The sequence below is a fragment of the Crassostrea angulata genome, chromosome 3, assembly GCF_025612915.1.
Source record: "Crassostrea angulata isolate pt1a10 chromosome 3, ASM2561291v2, whole genome shotgun sequence".
Taxonomy (NCBI): Eukaryota; Metazoa; Mollusca; class Bivalvia; order Ostreida; family Ostreidae; genus Magallana; species Magallana angulata.
Window position 1 is genome coordinate 54,308,560 of NC_069113.1, and position 20,875 is coordinate 54,329,434.

Sequence of the window (20,875 nt, forward strand, 5' to 3'; positions counted from 1 at the left end):
TAGTGAGAATATTTCCTCGTGCAAAAGGTTTTGCTTCTTGAACCCATTATCAAATTATATTGTGTAACAATATGGTCGTGTGTTGAAAAGCGCAGTAGATGATGACGTTTCAATTCTTACAGATATTTTGTCTTGTTAGAATATCTTTTTTCAATGACAAGTGTACGTTTATAGAGATTATATCAATTTCTGGAATATATTTTGTTTAGCACATTCTTTGTCTCCAAACTTTTTTTTATTAGCGAACAAATTTTTTTTACTGAATTTGGCAGTTAACCTTAACAGGAATATGGTCTTTCTCTCTCTCTCTCTCTCTCTCTCTCTCTCTCTCTCTCTCTCTCTCTCTGTGTCATTAATATTAGATTTTAAATGTCGTATTTTATTGGTTTGTTTTAATGAACGCTCATTGACTAAGTAAGCAAGAGTGTTATTCATGTATTCCTGAAAAATATATATATTTATGAAGTGCCCGTAAAGTCAAAGTATGAACAGAATGTTACCCTTAGTCTTGTGTAAGTTTTTATAACTGGGGATTACTTAAAACACATTTAGGATAAAAGTATGGATTGAAAGCTATAGTAAAACACGCTTATTACGAAGTGACAGGGATGGGCGATTTTTCTTCGTTATAACCGTACAACGATATATTTGTCAAGCTTACAACATAAAATAAAGTCATTGGGAATTAAAATCTGTTTGTCGTAAGCGTCAATTCATTATAACCGTGTTTCATTGTTTCTAAATAATTTAACACTAAGTAAAAGACATTTTATCGTCATGCTTTTATCTTTTATCTGTTACCAAGAACCATTTTATCTTTAATATCTTTTAGGATTTCTCATATGTTGCTTATCATCAGTATACCAAACTTTAGTGTTAGATGGTTTATATATCTTATTTAGAATATGATTCTTTTCTTTAATGCTTTTATTTGTTATCGAATTGTTTTTACCGATACCAACACCATTATTAAACGAGTTATTTTTTCATAAGCTTATATTCAATCATATGTAATGCAGTATTGAAGCTAAAAGCCCATCTTCATTATTTATTATAGAATGCAGTCATTTTAATTTTATAAAGGCATTTTTAGTGATAAAGTTGTGCAAGTTGTGTTCTATTTGAAAATGATTTAATAAAGAAGCATGTCTGCCTTTACAAAAAAATAGTATATAAGAAGATGCTTCGCATAAAAACTTCAAATTATGTGTTTGTGTGTCTCAGATAGTGTTTAAGCAAAAATCATAAATCAATGGCATATTTTGGATAATTGTTGTATAAGCATAAGCAACAGCAGCAGCGATGTATCCATCGATAAACCCAAAAATGCTGCTTTCAAATCCGTTGTCGACCATATCCGTGATATTTAAGATATTAGTCTGTGTTGACTGGCATGGCGATAGCGCCAGCAACAAGGCAAAGAAAGGATCATTTGAAGGAAATAAAATGAAATTTTCGTTATGCAATTAACGTAATTTGTACATTTAATGTTCGATTTAAAAAACAATCTATGAGACTTGGTGTTTATTATAACATATTTCATATTCGGGACAAAAAAATTATCAACTTTGAACAGAATTTTTTTTTCTAATCAAAACCATGATATTGTAATTCATTTGATAGGCAAATATGGTGACTGTTACATTTCTTTTTTGCATAAACCCCCATAAAATAAAAATTGAAAAGTGTTAATTTTGAAAAAAAAAACTCTTTGAAAATTAAGTTTTATTAAATTGATTGCTTTTATGAAGAAAAAACTTTTTATTGAATTTGATGATTGATATTCTTTAAAATAATTGAAAGTTAGTAGTAGATTTAAGAAAACAAAACAATATTCATATTATCAAGATATAAAAGATTTAAAGTAAACTGAGTGCGTACTGAATACATATTGGGTACAACAGGAAACATCGTGCGTGAGCTTAGAAACATGTACACTTTTAATATAAGATTAATCTAAGATCAATTTACAACAGAATGGCTGCTTGATTAAAGCTGTAACTTAACGGATCTAATATACCGACCTTTAATTACGACATGTTTAAAGTGGGAAAAGTCTTTCTACCTTTGTCTTTTGTTTTTAATGAAGTTTTTCTGACCATTGTTTTCCAAAACATTAAAATCAAAATCTCTGATTGAAATAAAAATCCTAACTTGCGTTATCATGAGTTATTAAACAAGCTTGATCTTCAATTCGCAACTCGAAAGATTTTCGGGTTTAAAAAACATAACGTAGACATTGATACTAAAAACAATTAACCAAAAAACTGCCGTTTTATGGCAAATTTAGTGTTTACCAAAGTGTTGAGCACAAGAATATTGTAGGGTTTTTATAATTATGCAGACTGCATTCGTTGGTCAATGAATTTCAACAAAAAATATTAGAATCAAAACTTGATTTTATTCATTCTACTTATTAGTATTTACCTATAAAGTTAATGAAATTGATATGATGGTTGACTACAAAACATTGTTAAGCGTGATAGGAACGTGTATATTTGTTTCATTTGCCATTTCTTTTGATACTTAAATTATAAGTTCTTTTATGATCATGATGTAAACTGAAAATTATCCAAATTTGATTTCTCATTTAATGTTAAAAGTGATTGTAGGTGTCTTTAATCGTCAACATTTAAAGGTGAGTTGTCGAGAAACAGGAAAAAGCTTACTGATTTCGGAAACTAACTTGAATTAAAACACAGAGACAGCATTGTACGTGATTATTGCTGAGGAAACATTGCGTGGGCTTTCTGGTATCGCATTACACGTATTTATAATCATTTCCCTGTCTATTATTTATCCAACTCCGAATTGAGATTGTTCAAATGATGGTGTAACGGTGCAGAAATTAAACTTTAAAGGACACGAAAGACATTTATATTGAAAAACGTAAAAAAAAGCAAACGACACAATTTTTTCTTGGCGAAATGAAAAAAAAAGGAAAATGTGACGTGAAAACATTTTTTAGATATTACATTGTGACAATATATATGTGATTCAATTTATCGTAATCAATCTAACTTTTTTTATCATGATTTTAGAAACAAATTAGAGATATTTAATTGATGATTGAAATCCAGTACGATGAAACCCTAACAACAACGTTGATTGATTTGTTGTTTTCTCTTTTATTATAATATGTACAGAACTTTAGATGAAACGGAAACAACTTGAGTATGCCTTTGCAGGTTATGACCTCATTATGGCATACATCATCAAATATTCGAAGTGGTTGTCCAATTTTGATTCCGTGATGTCTTATATCAACACGTGTTTAAGTACCAGTATATACACTGAACCTTTCCCCTACCCTTAAACGAATAATCAACCGTTTGAATAAATTTTTCGTGCTTGCGTACTTTTTTTGGTGAAATGCATATTAATATTTGTAAAAATACTCAAATTATAAAATCAATATTTTGTTATCAATACGACATCACACCTTCTTAACTTTTGACGGTTTACAACTTTTAGTAGGAAGAAGCACTTGTCATGTAATTACTGAAATATCCACGTAAAACCGAAGAATACGGATTTCATAATTTAAAAAACCTTATAAATAACCTAAACTTACAATACACATAACATATATTTAAATCATCTGTGTTTGTTAACTAACCTATCTTATATTCATTCATTGCACTCACGGCTTTAGTATTCAAATTGGAAACAACCCGTGTACGATGGACAGGAAGTCATTTTAAACGCTGCGTGTTCAATACATGAACCGTTTCTGTTAAACTTAAATAAGTTTTCTTTTTAATATTCGTATCTCACTCATGTTTCATTGTTTTTGGAGCATACATGTACATGAAAAAAAAAAGGTATGAATAACTAAGAGTTTCCTATTAGGGAAAGATATGTTGGATTCTTAATAAGACAGAATTATAGTTGATATGGTCAAATACATGTATTTGTCCCCTTCCCATTATAATTTCAACTATCTTTCAACCTGTTTTTTTAGCTCTTAATAGAACTTTAATTTTGAGGGCAAGAAATTTATATTACCGAATATAGTCCTTTAAAGAATTTGGTCAAATGTTTTTAGTTAAATTAAAAAAAATGATTAAAAAATTTAGATAGATAGATAGATAGATGAATATAATGAATTTAACTATGAAAACTATTCATAACAATACAATTTTAATACGTATAGAGAGAGCTGTTTTTTATGAACGATATAAATGAAATTATGTGTGTTAGACAAAACGTTAGCGCAAAGAAGGAAAATATTTGACAGGTGTGATAGATGATTAAGATAACGCTTAAAGTTAAACGTGTCTGTAACCTTATGTCGAAACACAGTTTTAATTTCAGTAACACACCTTTATCTATGTTGTCAGAATGCACGGTAGAGAAATGAAAATTTATCAGATTGAATAACCTTTGAGCACTTCAATTAGATAAGAACAATTCTATGGGGAATACCCCTAAACGTTTGAAAATAGGCGAGTTCGAAATAGGTAATATTAGCTTTGAAAATTAACTTCCAAATAAAGGTCTTCAATATTTTAAATATATTATGTTCTAAATAAAAACATTCATATATCATTGATGCATGTTCTGACATGTAACGTAACAAAAAATGAGACAAAAGACTAAATGTTTATTTAAACTTTTTATGAATTCATGTTGATTAACAAAAAAAAAAGAACGCTGCTTTTCACATTTTCGTTCAAACTTCTCTGGATAAACTTGATAAGCTTGTAAAATTGCCAATTTGAAACTATAAGATAAAATAAAATAAAATCCACAGCTGAGTTACACTAATGTATAATTTTTATTTTCCACTTTACAGTTTCATCGTGGTTGAAATTTTGAGAAAAAAAGTTCAATTAAGAATGTTATATTGGTTATCATTGGATCAAAGTATTTCCTTTATAATCAAACTTCTAAACTGATTAACTACGGACATGACAAAAACTTATTGTTTTGTTTATCTAAATAACCGTTTTGATTACCTTTTAAAATATCAAGTAGTGTGTCTTTAATATCAAAAGGTGAGGATAATGATTTGGTTAATTTTGTTTTATTTCTAATGTTTACAGTGCTTTTGTATGGTATTTCTAATAGTCAACTAAATTTCAGAGTTAATAGATGAGTTATTAGCAAAATACAGAACTCACAATTCTTTGTTATGTAAACAAAGCTCATGTTATGCTTTTGTTTACATTTTGAATGTTGTAAAGAAATTTTAGGTTAAAACTTAAAATAAATGTAACAAAAGCATCGAACCTTCCATTTATATTCAAAACAAAAAAGCATATAGAAAAAACCAGCGTGGACGTTTACAGATAAATTAAACCAATTTACAAAAACTGATCAAATTCAATAAAGTATTTTAGACTTTCTCAAGTTACCAGGATACAAAAGAAATTATTTTTTCTTTAAAAGGTCGTGGTAATTAAAACCGCTGCATTGCAAAATGAAGTGTTTGTTCATACACACGTACCTTAGGTAATCACTTGTTTTTTCTTACACTTTTATTAAGTCTAGGTTATTAATATGATCTGAATTTTATTTCGGATATAATGAATTAAGCAATTTTACAAAAGTATTATTGGGGGGTTTTGTTCAAATTTATAATTACAGAAAATTCCAACATTAACATTAATATCCTGGTTGGTACGTTTTGATTTCATGATAAATTTTGATTTACGTGCAAAAGATAAGATTTTTTTTATCATCGTATCATTTTGATGCCATTCGGTGAAGCTAACACATTTAATATTTTTACGAATACCATGCACTTCGATTTTTTTGTACGTGTGTTCGTTGTTTATAGAAAGTATTTAAGAAATGTTCCCTAAATGATGGGCGATTTGATGAAAATTAGCTGATAATCATCAAAACAATGCATTGATTCATTTGAAGCGACATCAATATTTGGTATCCAGAATGATAAATTTATTATTATGTAATTGACACTTAGTTAAATTTATCAAAAGAAAAAACTATGAGACAAAATTATCTTCTATGAACAAAAGTTCAATTTGATAAATCTTAAAATAATTCTAAAAGATTATGCAATCATGCATTTGTGGTGACATTTATAAATGAATGCTGCAATTCAAAATGCAAATTACGTAATTTACTTCTTTTTTAAGGAAGCTTGATAATTATATGTATCATGGACGAGAAAAAGGAAATTGCCTTGTTGTGCCTCCTGACAAATAGTTAATTAATTTGTTTTTGCATTAGTTATTTCAAAATCATAAGTTTTTTGTGAATGCAATCTATAAATTTCTTATTCCTGTCTTTGGAAATCTTACCTTTGGGTTAATAATAGTTATTTGTATGCAAATTTATGGTTTAGTAGATGAAGAATATATTAAAGTATTTAAAGTACTAAAATTGAGTTCATTAAGGATTTGATAATACATCCTTATTGTTATTTAATGTCATTTTTAAACAGTTAGCATTGTAATTGATGGAAATTTAAGTCGGAATAAAAGCAAAGTAAATGCAAAAAATGTTGCATATCAGGGTTCTTCATTTTGGGTGTGATCAAACCAATTGCAACGTTAAACAGCGTTTATTACAATGCAAGGACAAATTATTGGTCATAAAAATACGTAATCAAAAAAGAGGGACACGTAAAACAGATGATCTAAACGACACCTCAAATCCTTGTCTGCCATATATCAAATTGCAGCTTACATGCCTTTGTCACGTCTTTTTCTGTGTTAACAACCTTATCTATGTATGATCAAGCATTTCACGTCATCCTTGGAATTCTAATAATGATTCAATAGGGCACTAAGTAACTTCTTGAAATGAGTCAATTTAAAAAAAATCATTGTTTAATAAAATAACAAAACAATTTTAAAAAATGAAATGATTTGATTTGACATAGAATTTTTGACCACAGATTAATATAATAAGTATGTAAGAAAAAAAGTGTAATAATTAAGATAAATAAATGTTACTTGTATTATGAGGAAATGCACTTACAAGTCTAGAAAATGCGCCAATTGTTTTGCTTCTAATTATCTATTTTCATTTACAAGATCCGATACAATATAATTTAAAGAACTGCTTCATATATATATATTTATCATTTGTCAAATCTTCAAGCAATGCATTTGCATTTTTTGGTTAATATTTCAACGCATGTTGGACCAATATGTATTTTAGTGAGCTCAGCTTTACCGACAAGGCGTGGGCAAATAGAAAATTCGTAGCAGCTGCACATTGATTCTATGGGCTTTTTTGGCGTCAGCTAATCAGACCAACAGTTCCTTGTTTAAATCGGACCAGCAGTTCCCTGTAAGCATGACAATGGCACCAGTTGACACTCTAGTGAAAAACAGCAAGACTCAAATAATTGATGACTATATGCAGTAAATTGATGTATACTGCTGACACGATATGCGACCCGAGATGCAACAAACGAATAACTAAATTATCTTCATTAATTACTAAAAGCTCTTAATATTTCTTATGAACTGAAGCGTAAAAATTATGGATAATGATTTAATATTAAGTTATGTGTATTTTATTTTGTGTTCATTTTTTTTTTTAGCTTTTTGCATTCATTTTTGAAACCACGCTTAATTTTTGTCTTATTAATTCATCATAATGATAATTGTACATATATAAAAGGTGAATCTAATCATTTGCTGCGTTCGCCCCAAAGGTCGCACCGTAAAACATGTCACTTTGTTATCTAAGATAGTTATTTTTGTGTCAAGGGTTATATCTATTTATATCACGCACGAAATAAGTGTTAGTAATTTTAGACATCAAAACAAAAGTAATCCAAGTATAAAGAATTTTTTTACAAAACTTTTTGAATTTCGTAATTTGTTTTTTGTTAAATTATAATTAAACGTGTTATTACTTGAAGTTTGCAGGTCTCTGTGGCGCAATCGGTTAGCGCGTTCGGCTGTTAACCGAAAGGTTGGTGGTTCGAGCCCACCCAGGGACGTCAATCCTTTTAGTGGCTTTCTTAGTTCTTTAATTTCGAGGCAATATATATATTTGGGAACAAGGCATTGTTCAACATGTATTATATATTTTGCATTTTGTGTAGCCTTTATTCTGTAATGTAAAATCTTCTCTTGATAGACATCATTAAAATACCAGTATAAATAAACTTTGAAATCGAGTGCTTTGAGAATTTAGAAGATAAAAACATAGAGGCTGAAAGGAATTTAAAATTACTCGAAAAGTGAAAATGTATTTTTAAAAAAAGGGAAAAATACTATGCGTAAGGCATTACAATATCCGACACAGTGCATTAAAATCATCTTGAACACCTCAAGTTTAATATAATGTATATTTTTTATAATGAATATTGAAAACCTGCTTAACCTTTCGTTAGCCATTACCAAAAATTGCCCTTGGTTAAAGACTTATTATAACAAATTTGAGAGAAAAAGAAATCAACACTGAATAAAAAAAATGACAATTACAAACCGTCAACTATCCCAAAAATCCATAAAACGAAATACATATGCAAAGCAGAGCAACACGGACCTCCAAATAGATAGAGGTACGATCATGCCTAATAGGAGTGAGTATCCTCTGCTGATCGGCCACACCCGCCGTGTGATCCTTTTCGTAACGGGGAAAAAACGGAAAAGTCCGTAGACTGTTAGGTGAATAATCATGGTCTAACAATTAGTATGTAAAACGTCAATCAGCATGCGACCAGGTGTACGATTGTATTTGCTGACAAGGTCGTTTTATCGAAAACAGAACTTACGAAAAGATTACTTCAAACGAAACTGTTGATATAGTCCTGTTTTATCAACTTGTTTGTCAGAAGCTTGCCACGCTTTGGAAACTGCTCATACGCAGAGTATGTCCTTGCGTATCGAATATATGAGATAAATGTTTGAAATATTTTCTCTAGGTAGCAATCATAATTATTCACTAGACTTTGATTTTACACCTTTTCGGTGTTGAAGCCTTGTCGAGACAAAAAAGAAAAGTAAGATTTCCGCAAAGACTTCAGCATATGATATCAGTATATGCTCATTGATTTATATATAGAATATCAATGGTAGATCATTTGCACCAACAGCTGGACAGTTAAACATACATATTGATAAACTAATACTGGGATTTGCATCAGGTACAAATAGTTGGTACACTTTGGCATGTAATGTAATCCAAGTAAGTAAATCAAAATAAAAACATATAATTTTCCCCTCTAATTGTCAATCGATCGACTAGTAATTGTACAATTAGATGATAAATCCCTTTACTGTGTATACGCCATGCAAACAGAAGATTTCTTCAAGTTTAGTAAATCTGGAAAAAAATACATATTTTAGTGACGATATCAAATTACCGTAAAATAGTTGGATAAAAATGATTATCAAGGCGACAAAATAAAGTTACCTTTCTGCTAGGCACACTTTGAGTACCTATAATTCCAGATGGTCCTACATAAGTACTACTACCAGTGATCCAAAGCGGTCGAGAAGCATCAGTATCAGCAAAAAATATCTGGTCTACAACAGGGTTATTTTGATTGTAACCATTTGTGAATAATCCTGCTAATGACCCACTGTTATGATTTGGGAAATGCATAAATCTTCCTGTTTCATCAATGTTAGCATTTAATTCACTGGTAGAAACACCTCTATAATTAGTACTGCTAGATATCAACCCAACTATTCCGCCTTGATGTTGAATATTTGCTGATTGGATACTTGCTCCATTTGGAACAAATGGTTGAGAAACCTCTGCTGCAACACTTGGTTCTCTTATATCCTGGGTAGCGCTAGTAATAGTTTTAGCATTAAAGCCAGTTGCAGTGGCAGGGTTAATAACAGAAGTAGGGTTTTCCCAACTAAATGTTAGCTTAGAGTCCAGTTCACTTTCCATACTCAAGCTTTGGCCATCTTTTTGAGTCCTAGAGCTTGCAGCAGCATCAAGAGCTGCAGTTAGCTTTTCTGGGTCAAATCCTACAAATCTACTTTCAATTCCATTACTAAGTAAGTCAAGTGCTTCAGTATTTGCATGTTGTCTTATAATAGAAGGTCCAGCTGATGCAGCACCAATGGCCGTTGATGCTTTAGATGCAGCATTGAAATGCCTTACAGCAGCTGCAAAATCACCAGCGTTTAAACCATTAAATGTACTATCTATTTTATTGCGATGAATACTGATATCGTTGCTGTGAACTCCCTGTTCTCTCTGACCTGGAATACATCCAAAATGTCCGCACATCGTCTGGACTGGAAATGCAGTAGTACCAGATGCGATACATAGGAAGACAACAGTGATCATCATCTAAAAAGTAAGATATTAAATCAATTTGATTTGTTAATATATTATTCTTAATTTACATGTGATGTAGTTTCACGTAAAAGGCTTTTTGTGGCGTTTATAAGTCAAATGTAGCGAGAACCTTGAATAATAAATGCCCTTACTTTCAGTTATCTTTTAAAACACAGTCATTTGTTTACTGACATTGAGATAACGTTCAATTTCTAATTATATAAATATACTAAAAATAGCTGACGTAATCCGGAAGAATTATTTTTTTTTTTATTATTCAAGTTCTCTGTTTTAATTGATTTGAATCGATAGCAACAATCTGTCACAGAAAATGACATTCTTTTCAACAATATAATTTTAAAATACAGTAAAACACGCTTATAACGAAGTCCCAGCGACGGCCAATTTAACTTCGTTATAAGCGTAATTCGTTATATCCGTCAAGTTTACAACATGAAATAGAGACTTGGGGAATGAATTTCACCTCGCTGTAAGCGTCAATTCATTATAAGCGTGTTCGCTATAACCGTGTTTTACTGTATTCTATTTTTGAACAATTTGACAATATTTGTTCATGGTTATCAAAGATATCAAAGCTTTAAGATTTAATACCAAAGTACTCTTCTTATCACTGTTAAACCTACTGTTTGTCAAATAAAAGGTCCAATCTTATCATCTTTTTTTTATGATTTTGATTAAGAAATAGATGTTTGTTAAATATACAAATATTATAGAATGCAAAGTTAGTCCAAATGAAGCTTGTAAAGTAGTCATCATTACCTTGATCATCTTCAGTTTCCTTTTAAAAGGTATTTCACAAATCAAAAAAGAACCAACTTGAACTCGTGTGGATTGTAAACTAAATCAAATATAACTGGTTGCAAATAAAGTTGTCGTGTCAATATGCCGTTGTAATTAAGCGATTTGAACGAAGAAATCAATGGGTTTTTTTTAAATTAAAGAATGTCAAGGCGTAGAAGTTTTAAACAACAAGAAATGAGATCACTGTTAGGTATTTGATGTGTCTCTTTTGTCAATCTTTAATGCAATCTATGTTTAAAAAACATTAAGAAGATGCAACATCGTTTACGTGTAAGAATAATGTACAATATCAATATATTTTAATCTGACAAAAGTTAAATGGCCCATCAAAGTTAATAAGCACATGTTATACCTTAAACAAATGTTTTATATATATATATATATATATATATATATATATATATATATATATATATATATATATATATATATATATATATATATATATAATTTTACTTCTGTAATTTTGAGCCAATATATTAATTAAAAAATTGTAATTAATTTATGAGAAATTGCTTTAATTCATTAAGAATTATAAAAAATGAATTTTTTTCTTATCGTGAAATTGCTCATTTTTTAAATTTATGTATAATACTGTCCGTTGCTAAAGAAAGCGAGAGAACAGTAACACGTCTAAGTTTTTGTGGTTTACAAAATTTTATTACACATTATACACAGTGTTAAGTTAAAGATGATAACTGCGAGTAAAATGCATATTCTGAACATAGTTAAAACTCATGTCATGTACATTATTTAATTATCTTTTCTTATTAAATCAGCTGTTTAGTATGTATGCTTATATTAGTTTTGAATCTGTTGCTGTCTTCCTTGCGCTCCATTGATATGTGATACAGACGATCACAGCCATCATTACGTGAACGTGACAACGTGAACGTGACTACAACCCCGTTTCAGCTTAGTTTAAGAAATATGCCTTAAGAGAACAAAAAGTATGCAAAATATACCAGATGCTTACTCTGTCGGAATAATTTAAATTTTCTGTTGATTGTAGCTTCATTTATAAATCAATGATATTTTACATTTTGCTTGTGTGAATGGAGCTTTATTCGGAACAGTGCTGAAATCAGTTACTTAAAATACGACTTCAGAACGTTATCAAACGAGTGTTTTAGCATTCAAGGCGGCCTTACGATAATGCATTAAGGTAGCTCCATACTCGTAAAATTCTCTGAGGAAAGTTGAAAAAACGAACTGATTTCGACTTAATAGACTTAAATGTCATCAATTGTTTGAAAAAATATAGATGTCATCACACTTTTTGAGATGCCAGATAAACATAAACTAAAGCATATTTTAGCATTAGAAAAATGTATTTTTTTTTGGTTAAAAGTAAAATCTTGTAGGCAGAAATTTGTTTTTCTTGTTTAATTTAAATGTCAACTTTATCAGAAAACTAAAATTACAAAAATATTTTAAAATTAATTGTTGGAATAAGAAAAACTATAGCATTTAGACATACAACTGAGAGAAAAGTCAGAAAAAGAGTTATTTCCCCTTTGCATAGATTAAATATATAAAAATTTGGAAATTTAGTATAAAATTAATTGCGAAAATATCTTGAACCTACCAATAATTCTAATTACACCCATGTGATTATATTCACATAAAATAAATAAAACTATCTTGCACAATTTTTAAAGAATTCAAAGTTTTACAAAAAAAGTGTGACATCACAGAACACTGGATCTACTTTAAGTGGATAAGAGAATAAACCTGGATCTTAGTAAAGCTAATATTGTTTTCAAGTTCATCTTGGTCAGGCTGAGCATAACTAGAGTGCGCATTAGTTTCTCATGCAGTTTAAGTTGATGAAACGTTACATATTTCTTTTGTATTGTGTTTTTATATATAAAAAAAACCAATGTGTTCTTATGACTTTTATCGACAAGATTGTTTTGCGGTAATATAAACTATACATGAAGTCACACAAACTATGACTCATCTTCGGGCCTTATTGGATTTGATCAGATACCAACGCGTATTTATGTCCCGATATACAACACCAAATAGTAACAACAATTGATATATTATTTCTTTTATTTACATTTGTTGCAAATTATAACAATTACATTGTTTTATAATCTCTTGTTTATGATGATTTAATAAGAAAGACGATTCGATTAACATGACGTTACGAATGTATGACAACAGCATTGCAAGTATTCGAATTACATCATAAAATAATGCAACACTACTTTTGACAAGACATACTGATAAAATTATAAAACGATTGGAGCTCTGCGAAATATAACTACTTCTGTTGAATCTAAAGTTACAGAGCGGTTCAAAAGTTGAAAACAAAAGGATGAAAACAGAGTTACAGGAATTTCCGAAGGAAATTGTAGCGCAGAAATAGATTCAAGAGTATATACTGATTTCCTCGAACACTTTAGAGAAACGTTTTTCAATTTGATTTTCGACAGAGAAGCAGAAGGAATTTAATATGACATTGTAAATAGTCTATACACGTAAGATTGCACGGGGTGTTAAGGAAGCATATGGGCAATTTAGCCTCTTATTTGACTGTTATATTGAAAATCGTGAAATTAAATGATTATTTTGAATAAGATCAAAAACTTAGTATTATCCTCTAAAATAGACGTCAGTGCAATGAAATCGGGTAGTACATTACTGCCACATTGGTGCATTATCACGCGACAACTATAAATAGCTTACGTATATTCCTTAACATAAAATGAGATAGAACAACACTACCCCGCAGTTTCCAAGATAAAATAAACATACCAAGTGAAGGCAAAACATCTCAGTTTAATCAAAACTGCTGCTAGAATCCTATGTTTTTCCTTAATAAAAAGTTATTCATCCGGTTCTTGTAAAACCTTCCCAACTTTTATATAGTTTGCACGGAAAACAGCAAATTGCACCAAAACAACACACAACATAAGATTCTAGCAGCACTTTTCAATTCAAGCATCGATCAAACTAACGATGCGTATAAAATTTCAATTTCAATTTATAAAGGGTAGTGTTGTTCTAGTCGGATTTTTATATCGTAAACAACGACAGAGGAAAGCCTGGTCGAGAAATAAAAGCAAATTTACATTCCTTTTAGCGAATGATTGATAAAACTAACATCTCCCCCAGTATTCTTAATTATGTTCAATTCTCAATAAATCACACCACAATATTTTATTAGAGTTCTTAGATTAGTTATATTTTGAATATGTTTACAATGCTTTCCGATCAAATTCACACGACATTCAACTTTAGTCATGACGTCATCAATGTGTAAAACTATGTAATACAAACTAAATACAAACTTATTTCTGGAAAAAATTGTCTTCAGTATTTTTTAATTGTTTTTGATCAACGTTTCGTTACTTAGATATTTGAATATGTACATAATAACTAAGATTTGTGATTTCACGGAATTTCATGCAACTCTGATTCCATATGCTCCCTTAACACCCCCGCGTGGTTATTTGCGTTTGCAGTTTTTTCGGGATTTATTGGAATAGTCAGACATTTAAAACTACATTAACCAAAACTGAGTTTTTAGCTACTTTCTAAAATTGCGAATGTAATATTCAGTGACGCTTTGTAACGATGTCGACCGATAAACATAATCTTACATAAATCTTAGTCATAATCATTTATCCTCGCAGGAAATTATATTTTTGTATTACAAATAAATGAATATGTTGTAACAAAGCTTATTATTTATCCCTAAACCTATTTGTTTTTAATATACTAAGGTGGCTAAGGTGCTTTATCGTAAGGCGGCTAGTTAGTGTGGATAGAAACGTAGTGCCCAAGATTATCTATATGATAATAGAATCTTTTGGCCCAGTTTGTGATGTCATGGAGGAACAACAGTTAGTTGCTGAAATAATGTCATGGAAGGGAAATCATTTGCAAGTGTAAATATCAAGGAGAAAAATAAGTCAGAAAACTTTTTTAAGCTGTTTAATTTGTTTGATATGAATATTGTTTTTTCGACTTTTGTGAAAACATTTTTTGCTTGCAAGAAATTAAGTCAAGGTAAGATTTTTTTGAATAATCTTAGTCTTAATCGAATTGATGTTAATGCGAACTAGTTTTTCACCGGTAAATCGCAAAATTAATCTGTTGGGGAAAATATGTTTTAAAGTATATACCACTATATGCAATATGCTAATTATAGAGAGATGGACATTGGAAAGAAAGCAACCTGAATCAATCAAAATGTCAAGATTTTTCAAAGTTCATCATTTAGTGACTTCATAATAAATAGTTTTAAAATATTATATAGAAAAAAATGTCAAGGGTAGATATGCATAATTTGTTAAATAGAGTAAAGGATCTGCACTACCCAACAAATTCCTATAGAGTTAAATAGTAAAAATTCATTACCTATGTTTGGACCCTTAAGAAATCAAGATTGTATTTAAAGTAATTTTTAAAATACTGACATAATGAACAATTTCAGAAATTATATAAGATATATGATAAAAACTTGGCCTAGATACCCGATGAGTATTTTCATTCTTTCAACATAAGACAATAATAATTTCAGAGAAATAGTTATTTTCTTACCAACGTGTACCTAATGAACTCAACGGATTCTCCTTTAATAGGTTTTGTTTACTCTTTTCCTGATTTCGTGACATTTATACATGCTTTGAAAAAGATATTTTAAATAAAATCAAAAACAAAATCAAAATAGAAAAAGAACTAGAGCAGAGCTCGTGGCAAAGCCACGAGTAGGTCTTCCGTTGTTGCTGCGAGTTGAAAATGTATGTGATATGGTGTCAATAAATTATAATGACTAAACTTTCAGTTCTGCTTTTGTTATAAAAATGTGTTGTGATTGAAAGCCTGTATATAAAACGTGTTTTGAAAAAGAAAGAAAGAAAATGTTTAAGGAAAACTATCTGTCGAACACAGTTTATGTAATCGTTTCAAACATTTTTTTGAAAATGAGATGTTTAATGGGGAGTTAAATTTTCAGAGGGTAGCAAGCATTGTTACATGTACTCATGATTCATGTCAGGAATTGTGTTTTTGGGGAGTTGATTTTAATCATCTCTCCTATGCAGTTACTCTAACAAACCGAAACTGAAACTGTGTTTGCACCTAAGCACAAATCATCGCCGCTGACAAGACTTCGTTCTTGAAAATAATCGATAAATTCGATGTTATATACGCTGAAGCATTTTTTAAAGGAAACTTATTTATAAATACCTTGGAAATAGTCAGATTTTTAATGGTACGAACAATTAGATGTTTTTTGTAGTCGTGTGTATTCCTACGCCAGAGTTCAATATATAGTTTCGTTCAACCATCGGCTGTCTCCTTACATCTCCGGCAAGTAGAGAGTCAGTCTATATTTAGAGGTCGCATCATCAAGCTATCACGTGACCTGGTATCTCTTACTTGTCGGAGATTAACGGAGACAGCCGAAGATCTGGTTGAACGAGACTAGAGTTCATTATTGGTTGGATCCATACAATTTTTGAAATATTTGGAATACCAAAACACAGTTTGATGAAATCAATTCTATTACAAAATATAACACAACATGACTCATTAGAGGTTTTCTCGAAATTCTTGTCGGAAAAGTCAGAGAAATCATATTACAAAAATGTGCATAATTTAAATGCAGATTACAAACTACTTGCCAAGCAAACCGTTGATTTTAAAATAAATAATATTCGATAAAATCAACTCCCGTCAGTACATCGGTACTTTGATTTAAAAACCGAACCCGCCTACAAACCACGTAACCTTTTCTGTAAGATAACTTCTTTATTTAAAAATATTTCTAAATTTTTTAAAACTATGTGCAAGTTTAGAATTGTTGCGCGATGACAAAATTTACAGACCCTGAAACGTACTACTACACCAAAAACGTGCGACTTACGTGCGAGAAACGTTTCGTGTAGACCGTTTAGCGTTTCGTGTGATTGTGAAGCGTTTCGTGTAAACCGTTTACTGTTTCGGGCAAAGCGTGTAAATCGTTTCGGGCAAAGCGTGCTAGACCCGCGTGAAACATTCATCAGATTTCATTTGGAACTCTCTGACAATTTAATTGTTTCAAAATGGCGCCCGTGTTTTACATTACTTTAAACTGTTTGTGATTGGCAAAACTCTTTTGTACATGTAGATATTTTAATGAAAAAAATTCTACAAGAAATGATGAAGCTTTTAATAGGCATTTCCTCCAGAAAGGTTGTTACGTAGTGTTTTGACTGACTTTTGTCCATTCAGATTGTAGAAGGCGGAGTTGAGACAATACTGGTCGTGACTTAATTTGAAAGAGAGAGAGAGAGAGAGAGAGAGAGAGAGAGAGAGAGAGAGAGAGTTAACTGGTTAATGGAGTAAATTAAAGATGACGCAGATGAGTGAACTATCTATCAACAATAGTTATCGTATAAAGTGACAAATCACGGTCTATAGTATGTCCCAAGTTATTGTTTCCATCAATTTTTGATGATTTTTAATAAAAATACACATACCTGTGAAAGAAACACAACTGAAATTGATGAAAGGGAATATATCAAGATATCTTTATTGAACAATTTTCACTCATAAAATTTCACAGGAACGAAAACAATTTTCTTACGGATATTTATAATGGGAAATGTTAACATCTGTTCTTCATTCGGAAGTAATCGGGATACCTCGCGCAATTTTTTAACGTTATCATCCGGGCTTATCAATGGCTGATGCAATGCAAAATCCCCTTAGACTTTCAGTATTGGGATGTGTATTGAAACCTGAAGCGGTAGAGGGGGCGTTTCAACACATAATCTGGACATTTTTCATATACATGTAAGTGGATGAACGTAGTTTGAGCAATAAGGTATTTACTATTATTGAATCATATATTGAATATATCAAGCAAAAAGTGGTGGAAGAAAAAACTCGGGACATAGTATAGTATATCTTATAAATTTATGAAACTTTGAAGTGTTTTGAAATTCTTTAACCAGGGAACAACGATATCTAGATATAGATCAGTAATTTAATAGGATAAGGTAATGTCAAACATCGAAGACTGTACGAATATTTAAGAAACTGTTTTTATTACAAGTGTTACCGTTAATAATCAAATCAAAGTTTGACGAATCTTTCTGGAATTAAACATAGGTTGTAAATTTACTTTGTATAAAAACTTTCTTCATTGTTACTCAGTGTGAAACATTCTTTACCTTAGACGTTTTACTTTTCCACTAAGCATCCGCCTTCGTTGCCTTTCCTTTACACTACATCTAAATTCATCATGTTCATAAGTGATCATTCGTTCGCATTTCAAAATATTTAATGTCCGTATTCTCGGACTCCATGCTCGGAAATTTAGTTGGATATAAGCTACGTCATTCTTATCCATGTGCATGTTGTCGACGGCGCGCGGCCGAAGAAATTTTCACAATCGTTTTTAAAACGCTTTAAAGTTATACAATATAGGATATACATGTAATTTTTACATACAGACTTTATTTAATTTGTTTGCAAGTTTATAATTAATGATTATTCCTTTATCGGCACCACTTATAATCTCTCTCTCTTTTCTTTCTCTCATTCAAGTCACGAGCGGCAATGTCTTAACTCCGCCCAGCTACGATCTGATTGGACAAAGGTCAGTCAAAACATTAGGTATAAACTTTTCTGGAGTAAACCCCTAAAAACGCTTCAATGTACTTCGCTGTAACTTAAACGATCATGTTTTTATAAGCATATATATTTTTTTATTTATTTACATCGATAACTCTTACTGAGACCATTTGACTGTGTACAAGCAGGACACATAACCTCGGACATCGGGTGTCTTCTGCACCTGGCTGAACCTGTCAATCAAACTCTGTGTATTTGTTTTCATTGGATTGTCAAGCGTCTCTTTTTTTTTTTCAGCCAATGGAAAATTAATGACTTCAAGGTAATCGGAATCAGTATTTGATGAAGCATACAATTTAAATTACAAAAAATTTATTAATTACCTGAAAATTATTTAAACCACTGTTAACGGAAAACAAAGAGTCTTAGAAGTAATTAACACACAGGGATTTGCCTTCAATGTACACAGTCATGCAATTACTAGTAATTATTATGGGAATCTTTACGCATGGTATTTAATTCGAACAGATTATAATAATCTATACACTGTACGCCGTTACACATGTACGAAGCGCCGGTAATATATACGAATATTGAGTCAAAAAATTAAATCATTTTTATTTCTTGTTCTTTTCAATACAATGTGAAATTACTTTCAGAAAAAAATTCCGAAATACTAATTACAACTTTCTTTTTTGTGTAATCATTTGATTTTTTTCTGAAATACATGTATATATATGTACAGAACATACTTATTTACGAATGATACGACATAGGAAAAAAATAATCGGTTGTTCGTAGAACATTTTTATCTTACGAATGTGACTAATTTAATTTTAAATATTTTTCAACATTATCAATGTAAATAATATCAGGTGTATTTACTGTTTGTGTTTTTACATCGTAATCTCTGAAACCAATAAAAATACTAATGTTAGCAGAAAAATCAAATCCCGCCGAATACTGAAAAACCGATTTCAGTTTGCAATCATACGGATTTTATTTTTGGTATTGACTATTGAGTTATGGTAACTTTTTTTCTGGATGATTTTATTATTTATTATTTTATGTAAAAACACAATGTCAACTGTTACTCAATTATATAACAATTGATGACCTGGGGCTATATATGTTCAGAGCTGTGTGCACTGAAGCGACACAAGATTCTCGGTAGCACGTGGCGATTGAATTTACACAGACTGACCGAATAAACAAACGGGTAGGAAAGTGAAACAAAATGTTACACATGAAAAGAAGCCACCAAAAATGATTTTCGATAGATCTTGACAATTAAAAAAATCCAGCGCGAAATCCTGTCAGCGGGACGGGAGGGGGGGGGGGGGGCAGCAATGAGTTCGCTTCTACAAAGAAACGAACGACCATGTAGAAAAACTACAGAAGTGATTAATATGTGACCGATAGAATCTAATCTAAAGTTGTTTAAAATTCATGTGAAATTTTTAAAAAAAAAAATCATCGAATGCCTTAATTCAGGACATTTTTTTTTATCGTGCTAGCACCTACCGCAAACATGTTACATGGAACTTTGATTATAATTTGATTTTTAAACTACCTTGTACGCTATCTATAAATCAATGCTTAATCAACTGTACAAGTTTAATGAATTTATCTTTTCATCTTTCTTTTCATCCTAAACGAATATACCAGTTGAAAACATAATAAAATGTAGTTGTGTCCGTGCAAAATATGAAACATGAACGCGTGATAAGGTACATGTAGAAGAACACGAACCGACCGCGGATTACTTGTCCACTCGCGCCGGTTCTCCTCAGCCATGTGCGAGGGACGATCACCATTTAAAGCTTTACTATTTGTGTGTGTGTGTGTGTGGGGGGGGGGGGGTGATTTAAAACATTATTTGTACAGTGTTTAAAATATTTTACATTAAAAAATTTAAGTAACCATTAATTTATGTCTTACGATGTGTACGATTTGGAGTAATATCGCTCATTAATATTCATTTACACTCAAATGTTCAATTGAATAAATACAAGATGGAGTTCCCGTTTTTACGGCTATATTATCTCAAACAGGTTCATATGCATGTAAGTGTGCGTCGCGGTGTGAGAATCTTGTCTATTAAATAACCGCTTAATTACCGCTAGGTAGTGCAGCCGTGGCTGATCTCATCGGCCGTGGGCGAAGGATATATTACGTAAAGGTACATGTACAACGCACAGACAGGCACAGCTCAGAACCAAGGAAGATTTGAAAAGTT

The 20,875-nt window shown here is 30.8% G+C and overlaps 1 protein-coding gene and 1 non-coding gene across 2 annotated transcripts; one reads left to right on the forward strand and one right to left on the reverse strand.

Annotated features, from left to right (window-relative positions):
- Window positions 1-7,218: 7,218 nt before the first annotated feature.
- On the reverse strand, window positions 7,219-11,076 carry LOC128176970 (uncharacterized). Its single transcript, XM_052843478.1, has 3 exons — window positions 11,017-11,076; window positions 9,352-10,248; window positions 7,219-7,299 (listed from the first exon to the last, which is right to left on the reverse strand). The coding sequence occupies exons 1-3, from the start codon at window positions 11,023-11,025 to the stop codon at window positions 7,219-7,221; spliced, it is 987 nt and encodes a 328-aa protein (XP_052699438.1). The 5' UTR covers window positions 11,026-11,076.
- Trnan-guu (transfer RNA asparagine (anticodon GUU)) lies at window positions 7,857-7,930 on the forward strand. Its single transcript has one exon. It is a non-coding gene; the product is annotated as a tRNA-Asn (tRNA).
- Window positions 11,077-20,875: the final 9,799 nt, after the last annotated feature.

Coding starts and splice junctions, on each gene's coding strand:
- LOC128176970 (XM_052843478.1), bottom strand. Junction 7,300..9,351: donor AAAGTGTGCCTAGCAGAAAG/GTAACTTTATTT, acceptor GTTTTTCACTAG/AGTGTCAACTGGTGCCATTG.